Source organism: Cariama cristata, unplaced genomic scaffold (assembly GCF_000690535.1).
Source record: "Cariama cristata isolate BGI_N322 unplaced genomic scaffold, ASM69053v1 scaffold5171, whole genome shotgun sequence".
In the NCBI taxonomy this organism is placed as follows: Eukaryota; Metazoa; Chordata; class Aves; order Cariamiformes; family Cariamidae; genus Cariama; species Cariama cristata.
This window is the reverse complement of record NW_009599686.1, coordinates 4987-25530: the sequence shown is the minus strand read 5'-3', so window position 1 is coordinate 25530 and position 20544 is coordinate 4987. Positions and strand designations below refer to the sequence as shown.

At 40.4% G+C, this 20544-nt stretch overlaps 1 protein-coding gene across 1 annotated transcript; it reads right to left on the bottom strand.

The window, feature by feature from the left end:
• Positions 1 to 8659: 8659 nt before the first annotated feature.
• On the bottom strand, positions 8660 to 12690 carry TMEM123 (transmembrane protein 123). Its single transcript, XM_009709761.1, is given in 4 exon segments — positions 8660 to 8684; positions 10834 to 10987; positions 12431 to 12626; positions 12628 to 12690. Coding segments are annotated over 4 exon segments (438 nt in total).
• Between the last annotated feature and the right edge of the window lie 7854 nt (positions 12691 to 20544).

The window sequence follows — 20544 nt, the reverse complement described above, 5'->3', positions numbered from 1 at the left end:
GTTCCTAAAATGGAGCTTGGCATAGCTCTTCTCATGAATTTCCTCCATGTGGAAGTGAGGAAGTTATTAATAAACAGCAATCTTAATATATTAATATTAATTAATTTCAGCTACTGTTTTGGATCTGTTTTGGCTTTCTTGTGGACTTGAGGAGAAAAGAGGCTAACTGTTGCAGGAACAGCAGGACTAAGTTTTGTTCATGTCTAGATACTTGTGTAATGTGTATTAATAGTTTATATGAAGAAAATTAAAATATTTCTACTTCTCACATGAGTGCTTGTTTACTCTGTTCCCATTGATGGCTTTTTCTCTGTAGACTGCGGTGACTAGAATGCCCTCTTTTTCTGACAAAAGTTTGGGGTTATTTGTTTGCTCACAAAAGTACAATAAAACTTAATTCTGTGTGTCTTTCATTTGGTTTTGAACAGGGAAGTGAGCTTCTGTGCTGCTTGCTGATTCTCTCTGGTAAAGTGAAGGGTTCAGATTTTTATCTGTATTTAAAAACAAACAAAACTGCCAGAAAACCCTAACAGCATCTGGTACTTCCTTCTGTCCTGATTTTTTTTTTTTCAAAGGATAGAAATCCTGGCCAGGAATGGTCCATGTGACCTTAGAGATGAGGCAGAGGGTAGCTATACAGCAATATAGCCTTTATGCTAGGGATTGAAGTGTAAAAGCTACTTTTCTGTGGTTGGGACTTCATAGTGATTGTACAGTTAAATAGTAGGATCTTCCTGCCCCCTCTGAAGTCTTGGGTCTTGTTTTGTAAGCTGGTAGTCTGAGGACTCCTATTTCCTTACTGGTTGACTCTTCCCCTTTTCAGCTTTGTATCTCCAGACTTGCGTAGTAGATACCTACAGAGGGGAAGTGTTCATAGGTATTTCGCAAGGATTTCATGTCAGACAGTGGAAGAATACTGCCAGGGTAATGGCATCAGGTCCTGCAGTGGTGGTGTCAGTTTGGCTCTAATTGTTAAGTTAGTCATCTTCAGTCATATCTTAATGCCCAAGTGTAGACCTCTTGATCTTCAGACTTGCCAGCACTAAGATGTTTTTAACAGTACTTTGGTGTCTTACGCTCTGTAGCGTGAGGTGAAAATAGCATTTCTGGAAGTTTTAGGATGCCAGTGTTTGCAAGTTGTGTGCCTGTAACTGGCTTTCATCACTTCATATGTGGCTTTAGCTATACATGTGTTCTCTCTTCTAAAAAGAGAGCACCCCATATGTATGAAAGTAGTGAAGTGCATACGTTAAAAACTTGTGTGGGCTGTGTAACTTGTGACTCATGATAGTGACTTACCCTGTGTAATCGTTGCCTAGTGTTTAGAACAAAGCTTGCCTTAAGTGGGGGAAATGTTTGTCACCCGCAAATAAATTTCGGTTCGTACTTACAGATGTTTGTATGTTTGACATTTGTATACATCTTTCCTGTTGTACATCTGAGTTGTAATTTCATAAAAGTCTCCCTCCCTCTAAGTCTGTGAAAGAAGACTCTGGGTCTCCTGCTATAATCACCTGCCATCTTTGGAAATCTGTGCACTAAGTTTGGAATTCAGACTCTGCGTGGAGTTAAGTGTGTTATATTTCTAGCATAATTGCAGCCGCAGCATTGAATCGAGTTTTGACTAGCTAAAAAGGACCAAAACATGTACTTTGATTTGTTAATGATGTGATGGAGATGGATTCGTTAGCAGATTCAGGAGTACTGACCACCAAATTTACTGAGGGTGGTTGTGCAAAGGAAGATAGAAATACATCCCCGTTACTGACTGTCTGTCTTTGCCCTCTGTCTCCACACAGCACTTCCTGGGCTGGGGTCCCTTTCAAAGTAATACCTGAGGTACGAATTTTGAAGAAGTCTTGCTTTGCTTTCTGGGGTGGGGGGGCGGGTTAGGGCAGGGCTGTAAGAATCTGGATTGGTTTGTCTTTAAACATTTTTAGTGTGAAAATTCAGCAGCACTGATGTTTGGTTTCATCCGTTCTTCCATAATTTCTTCAACGCTTTAATGCTGTGCATTAGCTGGCACCATAATAGTTTTATTGGTATACATTCCTTGTGGTACATAGGATTCTTTAACTGTAGATTGGCTTGCTGTAATTCTTTGAAGTGCAGACTTTTGTCCAACTTTATTACATGTACATGTCTTCTGTTTAATGTTGATGTTAAAAATGTAAATGTTTCAAACCTAGCATATATTTTTAAACAGCTTTAATTAACATACTTTTGCTTTTCTGGTTTTGAAATGTCTCTAAAGGCTCTTTTGTCTTGTGTAGCAGCTTAAAAAATTGTTAAAGATTATGAAAACTTGTTAGGGAATAAAGTGCATGACTTGAAGTTTGATGTTCAGCCCCAGAAATGAGTAATATTAGAACCAGGTATACTTTCTACAGATTAAGATGAGTCATGCTGGGGGAGCTGGGGAGGACAGACTCACCTGAAGTGTGGCATTGTTAGTCTGTAAGCCCTATTTCTGAGCAGGGAAGAGGATAGAGAAAAACGAGCAGCAGGCAGACTCTAAGCAATGCATTTCTCTTCAGGACCCCCGAGTTTTTTGAACATATAGATCAGATGACAGGATATTACAGGGCTTTAAAAACTGAGTGGTTCAGGTGTTCACTATCATTTGTGATGCCTGAGGGTATCTCGGGACCTGCAAGTGCCAGTCACTCCTGTTTGGGGAGTGTTTTGGATGTCCTGGGCAACTTCAAACAGCAGTGGCTGCCTGCATCTAGGCACCTGCCCGGCTTTCTGAGAAGTGGAAGAACTTGATCTAGAAACTACAGGGTAAAAGTCTTTGACCTAGTTTTGGCAGGAAGGCTAATCTAGGTTATGGCTTTCCACTACTCCCCACTATAATGGCTGTGGTTGCCCTGACCTGTAATGCTGTACGTGTGAGCAGTTGCGTTCTCCTCCGTACTATTCTAGGAAAGCAACAATAAACCAAGTTGTCTGTAGCGCATTGCAAACAGAACCTGAGCAAAATGTTAAACCAGGGAGAGGACTGTCTGCATAGTGTTATGTTTTGAGAGGATCAGTTGACTTCTGTTACTTGTGAAGCAGCTGACTGTGTTTGCACTTTTGTTCTGTGTCCACTTCCTCCTTTGAAAGCATTTTCTAGAGCTTTGACTCTGTTAAACTGCACCCCCCCTTCCCCCAGCGTCCCGTGCAGCTCTGCTGATCAAGCAGCTCGAGTTCTTGGGCGTCAGCGTTCCAGGTCCATAGTTCGTCTTGAGCTGGCAGAGTGTGTTTGTGGGGCGTAGGGGGTGCAAAGGGTGGGAACTTTGGTGTCATTGGAGTTCAGAGCTCAGACTTGCTGTAAGATGAAGATAGAAGGCAATATTCCTGGCTTCTATAAATGAGCAATTTCTTTCTTCACTTGAATGAAGCTTAGCTTATCTGCAAAGGGTCTAGCCTGGAGCAGTTGCAGTTTCTGATCCTGGTTTGAGATATTGCAAGATACAGGGGCTTCTCGAGTAGCAGTTGTACATTTTGTGAAGCAAGTGCCATGAGGCTTTATTGTAATTATTTGGCAGTTTCCTGCATGTTTCTTTGTGTGTGTGCTTTTTTAACCGAATGGTTATCTTTCTTTTCTTTGCTTTTGAGCGCTGACCAGGAAGACCAGTGCTCTTCAGATTGAAGACAGCATGCAGGCCTAGTATCCACGAGTGATCAGACTGCCACCAGTCACTGTAACAGAGCGCTGCTCTTATATGCTACAACAAATTGCCATATACGAAATATCTAGGAACTCCACCAGCATGATGTAAAAGAAGGAAAAATCTTTACATTGCTGCTTTTTGTGACTGAGTTAGTGGTTGTTTAGTAACTCCATACTAGTGCCACGCTCTCAGAACTTGGTTCTTTGCTGTATTGCTCACAAGACGTCAGAAGAAAAGCACATGAAACTGTAAAGAGTGTATTCATCTGCCTTTAATTCTGTGTTGTGGCAGTTGTAGCGTGGTGAGGCTGGGGTACACAGTATCATGGTTAATGTTGCAGCTGGACTGAACTTGAAAATTCAGTTTTCTTGCTGTTAGTTATTCTGAAAGCGACCTGGCTCAGGTAACTGAATTCAGGCAGGAGATGGCTTCTGGACACAAAAAGGTATTCTCTGTTCTGTTTAACTACTTAACATGCAATTGTTGTCACTCTTGCTCCAGGGGTTACTAGTACAGGGAGTAAACTTCCTGAGACAATACTAAATCACCAGTCCTTTGTTTCTGTTTTTAATTGTGTGTGTGATTGTGAGGGTTACTGATGCTCCAGTCCAGCTTCCTCACTGATGGCTGCTGGCATGGGACCCTTCAAGCCTGAGAGTCCGGGGCATTGCATACATCCTGCGCAGGAAGAGCAGCACTCCGAACAGCAGATCCTGCTGTGCTGTTTTCAAAAAAGAAACAGGTGAGGGTTTTTTTTTTCTTTGAAGAGATCAAGATAGCTGGAACATAGCAGGAAATTGTTTGCACAATAAGCAATGTCCTAGCAGTGGCCTTCACATTTAGTTTTGGCCCAGTGATTATTATTTTTTTTTTTTTTCCCTTCCAGGAAAAGCTGGAGAACTTGCCAAAGGTTTCTAAGCTCATGTGTTAGAGGGTGTACACTTGGTCAGAACAAAGATCTCTTTCTTTTGGATCTGTATAGCTTGACTTACTGATGCTCTGTTCTTTTTGCAAATAGAGAAGTAAAATACTCAGGGAGTATAGGATGTTAGTTCGGGTTGTGATTTGCCCAATGGAAGATAGCTTCAATTCTAAGGGAAGAATGAAGTCTTTAGAAATGATTAAGTCATATATGGAACAATCAAAAGAAGGACGGACCCCATTTGTACAGACACTTGTTCCTTTTCTTTACCAACCCTGTCAAGGAAACCAAGTTCCACAGTTCTTCTAACCCTTCAGAAGCACCCATCACCTCTGTGCTGGCCAGGGGCAGCACCTGGGTTTCCAAACTGCTTTAAACTTTTTGTGGAGAAAAGGTCAGAACACACAATAGACAAACTCAAAACTCTTGAGTATCAGAGTGAGAAATGTATTTCCTCTTGGTATTCTAAAATTATGCTTGAGAGCCTCCAGAACTTGGGAGTCCCTCTTATTCTTTCAGAGTTCCTGAACTGGATGTTTTGAAGTACATGGATGACCTGACACTGAATGATAATCATTGATCTAGCCTTGACAGTACTGTTTTTATAGCGCAGCAAACACCAGCTTCTAATGCAAGCTAAAGCTTAGACACTGCAGGATCAACACCAGGAATTGGCAGTCCCTGTGTCCGTGCTGTTTGTGAGACCCGTCAAATGTGGAGCCGTAAATCCATTTAACTTTCCTGGTTTTTAAGACTATCTCAGTCATATTGTAGTCAGGACTCCTTCAGTGTTGTCTCAGGGAACGTCATATTGTAGTCAGGACTCCTTCAGTGTTATCTTAGGGAACATGTTTACAGTATGCACAGGTCCATTTGCATTTTATCTCCTTCCCTGTCACTGCTAAATTCTTAACCTCTTGAGTTATCTAGGCAATTTTCAGTCTCTGATGCCTTTCAACTTTGCTTTTGGCAATATTGTGATTTTGTTGCTTATATCTTTTTCAGTAAACTATGTTAAGAATGCTATGTATGTCTTCAGGGCAAAAAAAATAGTGGCATGAGTATGCAAGAGCTTTAACAGTGTCTCAACAAAAAATGAAAGGTATGAAAGTAAATTTATAAAGGGATAATAATATTCAAGTTACTGAATATTAACACAGTAACATGATCTTGCTTTAATATTTTTTTTAATTAAAAACCCCAAATATAGCACTGCAGCATTTCTGGACTGCTTTGAAGTCTGTGTGGGGCCCCAACAAAACCATTCAGCTGCAAGGGCAATGATTTGGTACTAGAATACAGGCTGAAGGAGGGCTGTGTAGAAAGGAGAGACCTGTGGGAGGAAGGCAGCATGCTGCACTCCTGAGATGAGGTCATACGGTTGATTTTTTTGACATTTGAAGGGCAAAAGTAGCATTCATGATAGCTGACCGAAGGTGGCTATGTTCTGTAGCCATTGCATGACTTCTCAAGTCTGCAGTATTAAGTGAAATAAATTTTAATACAAAGCAAAACCCATGGATTTTAAGGATTACAAATTAGTATAAGGGTTGAGTGAAAGAGCTGTAATAAGCGATTGAACGCTGGTGATGGGCGTAAAACAGGGTGGTGCAACTGCAGTTCTGTGATGTGTCACCAGAGGAGTTCCTACTCAAGGCACAACTACGAACTGCATTGCTCAGGCATCGGTAGGAGTCAAAAAAACAAGATACGCAGTCCTGGTGAGAGGATGAACTACAACCAACTGAATCAGCTTTACAATATTAAAAAACTCAGTTAAGGAACAGCTGAAAGATGGGCTGTAGCATAAGGGGAGGAGCTATTTATGCTAAAAAGTTGTTGCATAAAATGAATATAAACAGATCATACTTACAATTGAGTTTAGAATAACTAATCATCAGAGAAGTGAGGGGGAAGGCTGTTGGATAGCAGATGTGAAGTTAAAGGTAAGATTTATCAATTGCACCTTACTTTGTCTAGTATCCAAACACCTGAAAGGAGGTCAGGTTTGTATTTGCGCCGACACCTCTGAAACCTTAAGCACGTAATCTTGCTTTATTGTAGTAATGAGATTATAAAATACCCTACAAATGATTAAGCTGGGCAAAAATGCATTTAGGAGTATCTAGTAAACACTTCTTAATCAATGGTTATGACTGTGGAAAGGGTTGAGGGAATTATGAAAGTAATAAAAATAAAAATCCAACTGAAATTGATATAGTAACTCCAAAGATTTAATTTTATTTATTCATCAGTACAACACAGGTGAGACAATCCCAGTAATTGAGTTGCACTTAATTGTTTTAATTTCTACAAAGTAAGGAATTGCAGTTCTATCAAATAATTGTTTCCAAACTCTTCATGTCAAAACCAGAAGTTTTCCACCAAAAAATGCAATTTAAAAAAATTACAAGTTACTTCAAATCACTCTTCCCCCTGTACCTCAGTATCAGTAAAAACCAAAACAGCCCTGCTACTCCCATTTCAGGTGTGGGGCAAATGCTATTAAGACTACTCCTTAGCTATGCTTTCCTCGAGGCTGCTGTGCCCTGGACACAATGGTTTTACTACTCCATGTGAAAAAGAAAAAAACCCGTCCCTACGGCCACTTTTAACACCGCATGTCAGAATAAACTATTGCTTAACAAAAAAATTAACCTGTGCCAGAGCTGTAGTCTTACCCCAGCCCCTGACAGACCTGAGTGCAGTCCCTTCCCCTGCCCTCCGCAGCACCAGGCAGAGGTCACGCACACAGCCTCAGCAGGGCTCACCGCTTCCTTATTCAGGCACATGGGCGATGCAGGCCTGTGCTTCGTAATCCTTGCTCCAGTTTCCTCACACCAGTGTAACTAACGAAGTCAGGAGGTTTACCTGGGTGGAAATGCCGAAGTGACAGGGTGGCAGCAGCAGCCACCTTGCACAGGACCCCCGGTCTATCTGGGCCTTCATCTCACGGCCGCCTGAGAGAGGGCCTGTTGCCCTCCACGGGCTTTTGACCAGACCTCTGTACACAAGTGCAGCAGTACCAAGTTCTGAAAACAGTTGTAAAAATGCAGATTATATTCTTCTAAAATGCTATCTTACAGATTTCCTACTTCTCTCTGTAATTTTCAATGCTTATCAAATGCTGCTAAAGCATTGCATACAGCTTCATAATAAAACCAAAACTGAAGTGATTGCTACATTCAACTTAAAAACCAATTTTTAGAAGCAATTTTCATATTATCATATTTATGATGGTGCAATTCCTTTTTTCCATTTTCATCTTCAATTGCACATGCTTCATTAGGACAGGCTAGAAAACGGCAGCTGTGGATCACATAGTCTGTTTTCTTATAAGGACTCATTTAGAGAAAAGGGTTGTGGATGGGCATCTCCAATCTGTCCCCGGTTCCTGCAGCTAGTCTCATTCTAGACCCTGGTAAGGAAAGTCTCTGCAGGTCACTGGGGAGCTAGCGACTGAACTTTAAAGTACTCATTATCACCTTCTATACAGTTAGCAAACCATGTCCCTTTATAGCCTAATAAAAATTAACTGAATTGTTCAAAATCCAAAATTTCTAAACTAAAGTTCACATCAAACTTCAAAATAAATACAATTTAATACAAAATATTAGGAGAAAAGCCATTTTACTTGCAAAAAACCTATGCTTGGTCTCAAAGGTATCCTATTTAACCTACTATACCCATTATGGAACACGCTGGATTTACACAGTAGGTGAGAAATAACTGAATTCAGAATTGCAATGCTGCAATCCACTGTACCAGTAATTAGCTATTTCAGAGACTTGTGTGTGTACCTTGAAATGACTCAGTGTGTGTGTTTCTTTAAATTTGGTTACAAATACCGAAAAAAGAAAACACTGTCTTTACTAAAGCGCTGAGTTCCTCTTCTTATGAAAGCCAATGCAAAAAAAAAATCGGGATGTTTAAAGAGCTTCTCAACATTTTGCAGGATCACCCCCGAGACAGGTTTAGAGACTGTGATCATCTTCAGGAGAGGAACTCTTTCAGAAGGAAGTTACAACAGTTGTGATTGACAGGATGGGTTTTCGACACTGTCTTCCCTGAAGTCTCTTTAAATGATGGCATCATGTTCATCACTGTAACAGAAACACAGTAGTTAATGTTCTGCAGTACAAGCAACAGTCCACATGAGAAACAGTCACCCAGCTGGTGCTAAGAAGGTCATTTTGTGAACAGAGGCCACCTTGCTGGGAAGGGCTAAGGGTGCATTGATGTGGGAGTTACAGTCCTCTCCGAGCCAAGCCTGAAGTTAACAGAACAATTTCATTTTGTCAACACTCCTCCAGCTTCACTAGCCTTATTAACATCTTGGCTTTCATGTTTCATTCAAGTACATATTTTTAGATCAGCTGTTTCTCAGGCATTTTTATCCTATCTTACCTATATCCAGGAGCTAATCCAAGCCAGTTCACAAGCTCAGGGACAGGTTTCCTTTGCTTTAAAGATACTGTTTATCTCAATTCTACAATATCCATTCAAACACCACCGTGGGTAAACATGTCCAGCAGGGACTGGAGCAATTCCACGACCAGCAAGAGTCAAGACAGAGAGAAAACACAAGGCCTAAACACTAGCATCCCAAGAAGCCTAATGACATCACCTCACTGAAAACAAGCTTCTCACCTGAGACGGATGATATTGAATAGGAAAAAGAAAAGCAACCTAGTTTTAAGAATGCCCTGTTCTTAAACTAAATGTTTCAAAGGACAAGGAGGCAAGCCTGGAAGAAAACTGAGTACAGCTGAGTGTAAATGGCAAGTGAGGTGGTACAATTTTGATTAAACTATTCACTACGAAAGGGGTGAGATAGAGGGTGAAGTCAAAATCATAGATTTCTGGTTCTGTGCTCTCAGAATGCTGCAAAGGAGAGCAAAAGAGTAGCTCTGCAAAGAAGAACCATCCCCAAGACGGGACTGGACCTACTACCTCCCATTCTCCAATCGGGTATCACAAAGGAGAGAGACCAGCTGCCTGGAAGAAGTTGGTGGCAGAAACTCTGTTTAAATCCGTGTTTTTCAACTTGTAGTCTACAGACTGTCTGAAGCCCACAGACAGCTTCTAAAGGGTCTTGAAAAGAGAACTAAGAAAAGCAAGCTTACTCTCAATAGGCTTGTACTTGTTGTACAGCAGCCGCCCTCCACAGGGAAAGTACCAGCAGCGGGCAGCTCCAAGAAGGTTGAAAGTCACTGGTGTACACAGAGTAAACAAGTGACTTTAGGTGGGATCCAGGCTACACCTTCAATATCCACAGCACAGGCTTCTCTATCCAAGACTCCTGGCTGCCCTCACAGTAAGCGAATACAAAAGCACATGGAGAGGCTGATCCATCTGACAGACTTGCCCTACTTTAGGGTAATAGGAATGATATGAAATGACTAGTTCAGACGCAGATGCCCGCGTTCGCTTAAATCACTTCTACTTCTCATTTCATGGACTTGTGAAAAGTACTTAAAGCAGGTTAGTGCATATAATTTTATGGTCAGGTTTCTGGAGTTGAGAACAAGGTAACACAGGAAACTAAATATTAGAAATCAACCAGTTGGCCTGCCCGTATTGCAAGGTGGGGCAAAAGTTTCAGTTCATCTATTGATAACAATCAAATACTGTGCTTTTAAAAATGTGAATAATGGGCATATTGCCTTTGAATGTTTTCTGTGACAATAAATAAAGGAATCAATTCAACAGTGGTGGCTTAAGAATGTGGAATATTAGATGTCTGGCGCTAAAACTGGCTGCTCAAACTAGACTCGAAGGTACATAAAAGGTGAAACAAAAGAGATTCCAACAAGATGTCATATAGGTAATAGAAAATAGAGCTACTACAAAAAAATTAATGGCAAGGGGGAGGAAAATGCCAAAAAGCGCATAGAGAAATAGAGTCTAGAAGAAAGTGTCAGAAAGAACCAGAAGTCTTGCAAATTGCAGCAAATATTTCAAGGAAATGTTAGCTATTCATGGAATAGCTGAAGGGCAAGGATCCTTTAAAAAAACCCCAAAATGATTTTATATAATAGATCAGAGAAAAAACCCACATGTAAGGGAGGCATAATAATGAGGAACAGCTGAAGTGGTGAAACAAAATATCACAGTTAAATCTCTTAATGATAATAATATAATGCGCATTAAACAAAGGTATGTATCAGAGTTCATTCTCTGTGTTTTGTTTGTCCTTGTTCCCCTCAAGAAAGTAATAAATTGACAAGGGATGATCCCTTGGGAACTTACATGGTTCTGTACTGAATGCCTCTCCTAGAGTGATAGGTTTTGCATCCGATGTAGAGAATAACTAGGACTCCAAGTGTCAGCACAATGCCACCTACAAAACTGCCCACATCAAATCTGGAGGTTTTGGCTACGACAGCCTCAGATTTTGACGTGGCTGAAAAGAAGAAAAGAAAAGGCGCTTTTTACAGAGCTTGCAAATTGTGTTTTGAGGGACTCCTCTATATCCTGCCCTCCCCACTAACATATCATCTAAAGACCCAATTAGACAAATTTAACATAGATCAACTGGCGAGACACCACCCAAGCACACTGAAACCTACAGCTCTGTTTTTAAGTGCCAGATTCTGGTGAGGCAGGAGCAGCTGACCCAACTGCTTGCTGTCTGAAAGGCTGACTGCTCCTTCTCCTCTCCACTTCCCTCTTTCCCCTGCCTTTTCCCCCCGCCCCGCTCTCCCTTCCTTCCACACATGCAGTTCCTGCCCTTCTTAGGCCAGTTCTAGTGTTTTTCATACCCTCCATGATCCAATTTAACTCACAAAGCTGGCCTGTAATTAACCCAAGCAGAAAAGGAAGTTGTTTTTAGTCAGATGAGCATACGGAGTCAGAAGGGCCCCACAACCACCAAGTCAGTCTGTATAGTTATGTGGTGGGACTAAAATACTTTTGGTGGCAATCAGCTGTTGGATTGCTTTACCTTGTCTCATGGAATTGTACCCCCGCTCTCCAAGTGAGATGAGCTCTGCAGCCCAACACAAATATTGACAGATAACATGACCTCAGATAAGCCATAGCAGTTTCCATGTGAACAATGGTTTTACCTGCTACAAACTCCCACCAGAAGACTCAGTCTGTGCCCTTCTCTATTTGTACTTGCCACAGGGAGCGTTATGTGCCCAACTAAAAGTTCTGCTGATGACAGCTTCACCTACCCAATAACGCTTCACTGACCTGTGAGCAACCCCATCTGTTCAGAAGTGTAAGCGTGACATGGTGCGAAAAAACAGCTAACCGCAAGGAAATACTGAATTCGACACTTAATTGTTTTATTTATTAAAGGGTACTGTCAAACTGTATTTGACAACTTTTACATCCAGTGTGACCCATTCATGGTCATACTCTGTCCTCCATTAGGGATAAAATTCATTACATTGCTACAAGCGTAGCTAGCAGAACTCAAGTCTTTCTACCAAGCCAGTAGACATATTTTGAGCCACAGCTTAGCTATGAAAAAGGAAGTGTTAGAGCTGAGTTCAAGTAAGCTGCAGAAGGCAGAGCTGAACAAATACAGAAGTTGTATTCAAAAGCAAGGCTTTCTCCTAACATTTGCTAATCTTGCTGGTGGCTGCTGGTTCAGACCACTTGCATTATTATTTTTTTTTTCCTTTTCTCTCAGGTTAAGTGAAGCCTTATTTAAGTAAGTGGAATGCTCAGAGCAACATTACTGTAACCAACCTAATAATAAATCCCGACCTTGCTCTTGTTTCTCAGCATGCAAATACCTTCTTTGTTACGCTACGGTAAAACTAACAATTCTACAATTGTACAACACATCAACATGCATACAAGCCTTTATGAGCTTCTTGAAAAGTGAACACACCTGTTACAGAAGTGAAAGAAATCTTGGAAGTGGTCACCACTTGTGAAGATATGATTGATGTAGCTGTGGTGGATCTTGTTGTCTGGTTGGTTTTGGTGGGCTGAGTCGTCACGGTGACAGGCATAGAGGTGTTGGTGGGCTGACTGGTACTGGTCAGATGAGTAGTATTGGTGGGCAAACCTGGGAAATTTTTATTTGTGATATCACACAGAAAACCAGACAAAAATAATAAACTGTACACTCATTGAATAAGAAAACATTTATCATGTCCAAACAGAATGACAGAGTAACAATGAAAATGCCACTGCATGGATATCCAGGCTTGCATACAGACTCTTCCCCTACGCATTTCCTTTGGAAAGACCTAACTTATGATTTCTGGGGCCCAAGGTCAGGAATGGTTTAAAGGAAAGGATGTAAAGAAAACCTGGAAAACATCTGGTAACTTTTAGAAGGGCCAATTTTTGGGGGGTAACACTATCCAGTTCCATAGAATCACACCTAACTTACAGTATTTTAAAATGTGATAAAATTCTGGATCAAGAGTAATTTCCCATTTGAAGCACCCAAGTTTTCAGATAACTAGGCTTTTCTGGTAAGAATGGATTTTGCATGAAAATGCCCTCCTCCCCCGCCAATTTACTAATGACTTAATCTTTAATTTGCTTTTGAATGAAACAGTGGCTTTACTAAGGCTGCATGTATATTGAACTTAGCAGAGAGAATTCTGTATATATGTCAAACCTAAGGTTCAAAAGGTCTTCCACACGTGATAAAAGTTCAGCTAAAGTAAATCTGCTGGCTTGTATCATTTATTTAGTAGTCTTGCCAAGGTTAAAACAAAGATTGGAATGCTGTTCCACAAGTTTAATTGACACCTAACGTCTTTAACTTCTGCTCTGCTTTTACCTAACACTTCCCTCCTCAAAAAGCAGTAATGAACTGTTCAGAATGAAAATTCAGTAACAGAGATCAGCCAGCTAGAATGATCTTAACAATAATTACTTACTCTTCTAAGAAGGAACTAACAAGAAACATGAGCCTGTTACACAACTAACATTTCTTTAAGCAGACAATATGAGGCAAATAGCCTTTATGTATGAAGGAATTTTAGGGATAAAAAGCTCCCTTTGCAGCTGTCTACTTCTGTATTATTTCTATAGCCTCACACAAGCTGTGTTCATTTTAAACACCACAAAGCTTTTCATTATGGACACTGAAATGTCTAATTATACCCATGTTTTCTTGAAATTGTATAAAACTAGAACAACTGAAGAATAGGTAGTTTCATCTCAATTCCACAGTAAACTTGATATTCAATTTCTGCCTTTTTTTATACAGCATCTAAAATGCTTCTATAGAATAATCTTCCTGTAAGTGTGGCTTAAAACGTGAGTAGCTACACACAGAATACTATCTTTGCTAAGACTTAAGTATCACTGCTTCCAGTACAGATGTGAACATCAAAAACTTAAAAAACCCCAATACGACAATGTAAGCATTCAGAAAGCAACTGGCCTACGCAACACTCTTCTGAGACATTTAACATTAAAACTACTGAAACAGCCCAATACAGTCCCCACAGTAGATGTTATTTATTTTCATGTTCTTTGATGTCATAACTGTATTGTGCCATAACCCTAGGAAACACTTTGAAATGAGCATTCATTGATATGCAACAGTTGGAGTACTAGATTTATGTGCTTACCTTGTTACAATTAGGAAATTCAGTTCCTCTATGAAGCATGTGTAAAATACATCAGATAAAATTCAGGGCACATTTTAATACTGACAGGTAAAGTCCCCAAAGGTACAATGATCTATAAATAGCAAATGGTTCCTCACTGTAGGAAATAAGCAAGGAAATGTCTATATGGAAACTATCTACAGTTATATGACATGAAACCACACCTGGGAACTGCATTCCTAATATAAAAGATACCAAAAGGAAGACAAATCTGAATGCAAGTGTCAACCAGCCAGTTTTCTGTGGGTTGGGTTTTTTTGACCCATGATTTCTGAGTCTCAAACCGCCTTGTTTCTGAGCAATACAATGGCTGATCGTTCCATGTGTAACATTATTACACAATGTTACACAAAGATGGTACTTATTCCATGGGCATTAAATCACCCTACAGAAAACCCGAGTCAGTACAAAAAATATCCAAGCAGCTATCATGAGGAATTTCAGCAAATTTCCACATTACTTCCCCCCGCCCCTTTTGTACTAGCAATCCTTTTTTCTTACTTTATCAAGATTACAGCACTTGGTGATGTAACATTAAGAGTAAAATGTGGTCAACTTCCTACAGACTTATCTTTCATGATGTATTTAGCATCAGTCATTTCAAAACATCAGTGGGAGGCTATCTGAGGCAGCTGGAGAATTTGGGAAGCTGCCATGAATTGGGCACCAATCTGTTCTTTTGTGTCTCTGAAAAATCTTACCCTTACTATTTTACCAACAGAGTTAAGATGAAAAACATTTGCTAGCAACATCTGTCCTTTTATCTTTTATTTCCCTAATTACTTTTCCCCCAAAAGACCAGCTGGGCTTCATCAAACATCACGCTAAACAAACCCAGACTGCCTGAGTTAATTTTTATTATAAAAAGGATGCATGCCAGTAATATAGTTCAGGCTTATGATGCTTCATTTTTAAAAGAGACAAGCATTTTACTTTGTATGCTACCTGTGTTTAAACATTGTTACATCCACCAATCAAACTATATATATATATATATAGCATAAAGATAAGAATTCTTAGCAGCATGCACTACTCCCTTAGCATTCTAACTCAACAAGAATGAACACAACAACCTAAATTGCATAAGCACCATGCTAACATGCAAAATCATTATTATTGAATGCTCTTCCTAAAATAAACAAATACTCTCTTTTGCATGGAAAATGATTGAATGAAACAGAGTTTTGCTTCTGCCAAGAAGAAAAAAAGACAGAGACTTTAAGCAAAATTAAGTACATATATCCATAGTCTTTATATCAATAGTCTTTATTCTGAAGAGGCCAAGACAGGCAATCAAAATGGATGAACACTGTCTTAAAATCTATGAAGTTTCTAACAAAAAAAAAGGGGGGGCAAAAAAAAAGAGAAGGATGTGGATCACAGACCACGTGAAGCAAGGCATGGCTGGCTGTTCGGTTTGTACTGTGCCTAACAGCAAAGAGGCTCAGACCTCTGCAAGAAACCTATAGTCAGGGTTGGAGCAGAGGTGGGTGAAACACCTAAGGTTAACAATGGCTTCACACATGAGGAAGGCCCTAAGGCAACGAGGGGATTACAAAAATCTCTCCACTTTCCAAGTCAGGCATGCTTAAACTGGTACACTGCAGGCAACGGAATGAGACACTGCACCGCTTCCTTGCTATCAAAAGGAAGGTCTTTGCAGAGATTTTTTTTTTTTCCTGGTATTTTATTCTTAAATGAATAACAATCAACTTCTAGTGTGGTAGCTTAGAGGTTATCTGGAGACTAGAGAGACACGAAGTGAGAGTTGTACTGGAAATGGAATGACACAGCTGTGACCTTATGATAAGCATAAAACTCCACAAATACACAAAGTATCTTAGTGTACGCACAATATTTCTGCCCTGCTTTCACATGGCTCTTAGCACAAAAGGGGACCCAGTTCATGCATGGAACTAGCTTCTCTTCTCTCAGACACCACCTTTTCTCTGTGCATCGCAGACTGAACAACTGCATGATGTTAATTCTTACCCAGTCTTTATTGATGTGGTGAAATATGCCTGGGCAAATTCTTCCAGAAAATAGTTTTTTTTAATTTCCTTTTTTAATAATCTCACCTTGACATAGCCAACAGTTGGAACACTGCAAATACAAGTGGATGAACTGTTCGTTTGTGTCCCAGGTTAAATATCTGCTTTCAAACTCTACTAGTTCATCTAATACAGCTATTTCTTCTTTATAGAAAGACTTGTTTTGTAAACACATTACTTATGTTGGAGGATCACAACTGCAACACTGCTGCCTTAGGAAATCATTCTTACCTACAGTTCTTCTGCCAAGTTGTGAAGAAAAGACAATAGTGCTAGAACAATGCAAAAGTACCCGTGACAATTGTCCCAGATCTGCCATTCATGTCTCGCTTGAACTCCACTGTTTTGTGCTATGAGCTCTAGAAGGACTATTTTCTATGGTGTAAGATGCCATGAGTCTTACCTAAAAGGAAATGGAATCTTACTCTCAAAACTCAAGCCCCCAGGACTTCATTATACCCTCAAACTATTTACTGTGAAATAACATTAAACAGATATGCACTGTTTGCACAACAACCTATTCATCTTTACACCATAAAAATGGAAGAATTTTGCTTAGAGACAAAGAATGAACATTAAAAAGACCACGTTCTTTCAATTCTTCCTTGAAGTTTTGAATCCTGTTTTTCAAAGGCACCACAAATGTCATTGCTTCTACTGATGAAACATGCTACCTAAACGTGAAAAACAGTATAGCTTGGTTTCAGTGTTGTGTCATTGCTTCTACTGATGAAACATGCTATCTAAATGTGAAAAACAGTATAGCTTGGTTTCAGAGTTATTTTACATGTTGCCTCCCAGCCCTAAAATGATAATGCCTCTCTCAAATACCCACTTTTGATGGTTACTTCTTTTGAATTTGGTAAGATCTGGGATAGGTTTGGAGCTACCTTCTAGGTTCATAGTGATGAACAGATACATACCTGCTGCAGATGTTGCTGTAGATTGTGTAGATGATATAACAGTGAGATTGGATGAAGTGCTGATGTCTAGAAGGAAAAAAGAAAACAAGAAAAGAAGGGTTATTCATTTTCATTTTAACATACTATAATCTACCCACAACACAATACTCTCCTCAGGGTATCTATGTTTACAGACAACAAGTAGGAATAGAGCAGAGTATTGCATCCCAAAGCAGATGGTTTTATCCCTCTGCAAAATGCTTCCAAATCTCAGTGCAGCAAGAACATAGTTACACTGTATGCACAGCAGTGCCTAAATGGTCTGCATCTGAATTCTTTCTCTCTCCTCTTTTTGTTCTCCTCCACCTCTGTGTCATGCTCTATTCCAGTTGCTGTTATCAGCCATACCGTCACTGACTTTCTTGACCTACTTAAGCACTGTGGGCTTTTTTTCTAGTTTTTATTCCTGTATTTCAGTTCCACTTCCTGCCCCTCAATCTTTTATTTCATTTTGCTGCATCTCTGTTACAAACTGGGCTCATGCTAGGAACATACTGTAGTTGCGTCAAGTAGGGACAGACTGATACCCTGTCAAACATCCTTCTGTGGGCTTACGCTCTCTCTTCACAAAAAAGGTCCTAAGAACATACCTGTTTCCAAAGATGTAAAATATAAACCATGTTTCTCAGGCACCCTCCCACTCTTACTTCTGTCCTCACTGCTGCACCCCTCTTCAATGTTTCTTACGGGCTAACCGTCTCTTCCTCCTGGTGAAGATCTACTGGGCTGTTTGCTAAGTACCATCCTGGTCCTGGAAGCGTCACTGCCCATACCTCCCTCCCTTTGTTCTGCACTGTTGCCTGTGCCCATTCTGTGATTATTCTTTTTCTCTGAAGTAACCGATCTTTTACAGCATCCTCCCACATTGCTTGTGCTATGCACCTTGCAGCAGCTCTACGCTTTTCAGTATGGCTGGAAAACAAAAGCGCATAACCTCAGAGATGACAAGAATAGCAACACAGCTACCAGCATCAAGAAGTGGGTCTATTTCCTTTGAATGGATCTGCTCTTCTTACCACTGGAAAAGTCTAGTCTAAAACAGTTTTGTCAGCCCCCTTTGCAATTGCATACATGTTATGAGCAAGCTCAGGTTTAAGAACAAATGCAACAAATTTACACCTTCATAGCACCTACCAAAAAGGAGATGGGGGGCGGGAGGTGGTGGGGAAATTACAGAGGGAATTACTTTGCTTTTTCTTTGGTATAATCATAGCCAACTAGCCCCACCATTGCGTCCTGCACACACAACCTTTATACCGACATACCTGGGATATTAAGTTGCAGATTTAATTGCCTTTGAGAAACAGTCTATGATTGTACAATTACAAACACATTCTTTCCTGGATATGTTGACTTTTATACCAGCGTAAGCCATGGACATGCCCGGGGCTAAACCTTTCCCACACTGGCCCCATACTGTAACTAGAACACAGCCTTGGGTTTCCCCCAGGTTCTGAGTGCTTATTTCTGCAACGCTGGGAACAGGTCTGGATGTGGACCGCATGCTCATACAGGTGAAAAGAAGCCACATACACTGCCTGGAATTTGGGTGTGAGTCAGTGATGCAATTAACACGAGATACAGTGAGTCAATGAGCAGACTATTGGCTGTACATCCCACCTGTTCGCCAACAGCAAATGAGATGAGCGAAGTAGTACAGGTCAAAAATGACTCAAGGAATATGCTTTTTACATGGCACATGCTTAAAGGTGTACAGCTTAACGCACTCAAAATGAGATTACACTATGAAATAAATGTATAGTTTAGCAGTGAGCTCAAGCATGGTGGACCTAGAATCCATTTTTACATGAAAAATCAGTGAGATTAAGAATCAGAGAAAAAGTGCCTTGCCTTTTTCTCAAGAGCACTGAATTCTAGCCTAGCAGGTTTCTTGGTCTGGTGCTTCTCTTTTCAACTATAAATTGATGTTGGCAGGTACTTCTAGTACTATACAGAAAATTTTCCCTTTTTATTTCTTCTCTCTGTTGCTCTGGAGTATCTAAGGATATGAGGATTGAATTGTGTTCCACTGTTCCTCTTAAATATTTTTAGTTGTCCTGGAATAGATACAACAATCAGAGTACCTCCCTCCTGCCCTACAGCTGTTCACAATTCAATGAAGTAAAATAAAGGGCAAACTATTACAGGACAGTTTAAGGCATACAATAATACACATTGATTTTCTCGATGCTACTGAGGAGCAGCAACAGAAACGCCAACCTTGCAACTCATGGTAAGGACTCATAGTAAAGGGTGTAGTACTGCTGGAGCGGTTCGTATCTTCATTTCCTACATAAAAAACAAGAAGAATAAGATAGTTTTAGGTGTTGTATTACTAATAACTGGGGAAAAAAAAAGTTAGTACAGAATCTGTCACTTGCTTAGGGCACATAAATGACTAAACTACCATGGACAGGAGTTAGGTATAATGATGATATAAAAGCATGGTACCACAACAGCCTGCTCTTCGCACATTAAAAATGACAGCATTTGCACTACCCAATCATCAAATGAACTGGAACTCCTTCCCATCCTCAATTTTATCTTCCCCATCATCACCATCCCAAGTTCTCTTCTTCCTTCAGATGAAAGGGGACTGAAACAAGTAAGAGGTAGAACATCAGGCACCTTCCTTCAGTAATAACATATGACCTGCTTCACCTACAGCAGAAGGAAAAGAACTTCTCACATAAATCTTTTCCTACAAAGTCTGCAAGGCCTTTGCAAGCAGATGGGTGCTTGCTCTGCCTGTACATGGACAGCATGGTAAGACAGCTCCACTGAGAAGTTGCATTGCTTAGTTTGGGACTAACAGCACGTTAATGCATCCAGTGAGCATTTGGGAGGTGGGAAGTGGGATAAAGAAATGTCCTGGTTTTGACTAAAACAGGACCAATTCTCCTTTCAGTATATTTTCCTTCAGTTAAGTTTCTTCTAAGTAACTCCACTTTCTGAAGTTGTCTACACGTTTTTCAGACAGTGTCTGCTTTTAGAATTGATCATGCTTGTTGTTAATAGTTATTACCGAGGTAATGGTAGGACTGGTATGCAGAAAGGCCCATGTTTGTACTTATTCCTGTGGGAACCAGGGTCGCTGCTGGCTCTCATGTTCCACAAGTGAAAAAGTGTAAAAGGGTCGCACCTGCAGGAAGGAGTGGACGGGCCAGGTGACCAAAAACTTACCAAGGAAGTATTCCATCCCATATATGTCGTACTCAGTATAAAGCTAAGGGGTCATGGGGATCAGCTCTTCTTTCATGGCCAGCATCCCTGCGGAACTCTGCTCACTCTCCTGCCTTCAATCCATGTATTCCTGAACCTGGTCCTGTCTGCTGCAGAATCCAGCCCAGGAGC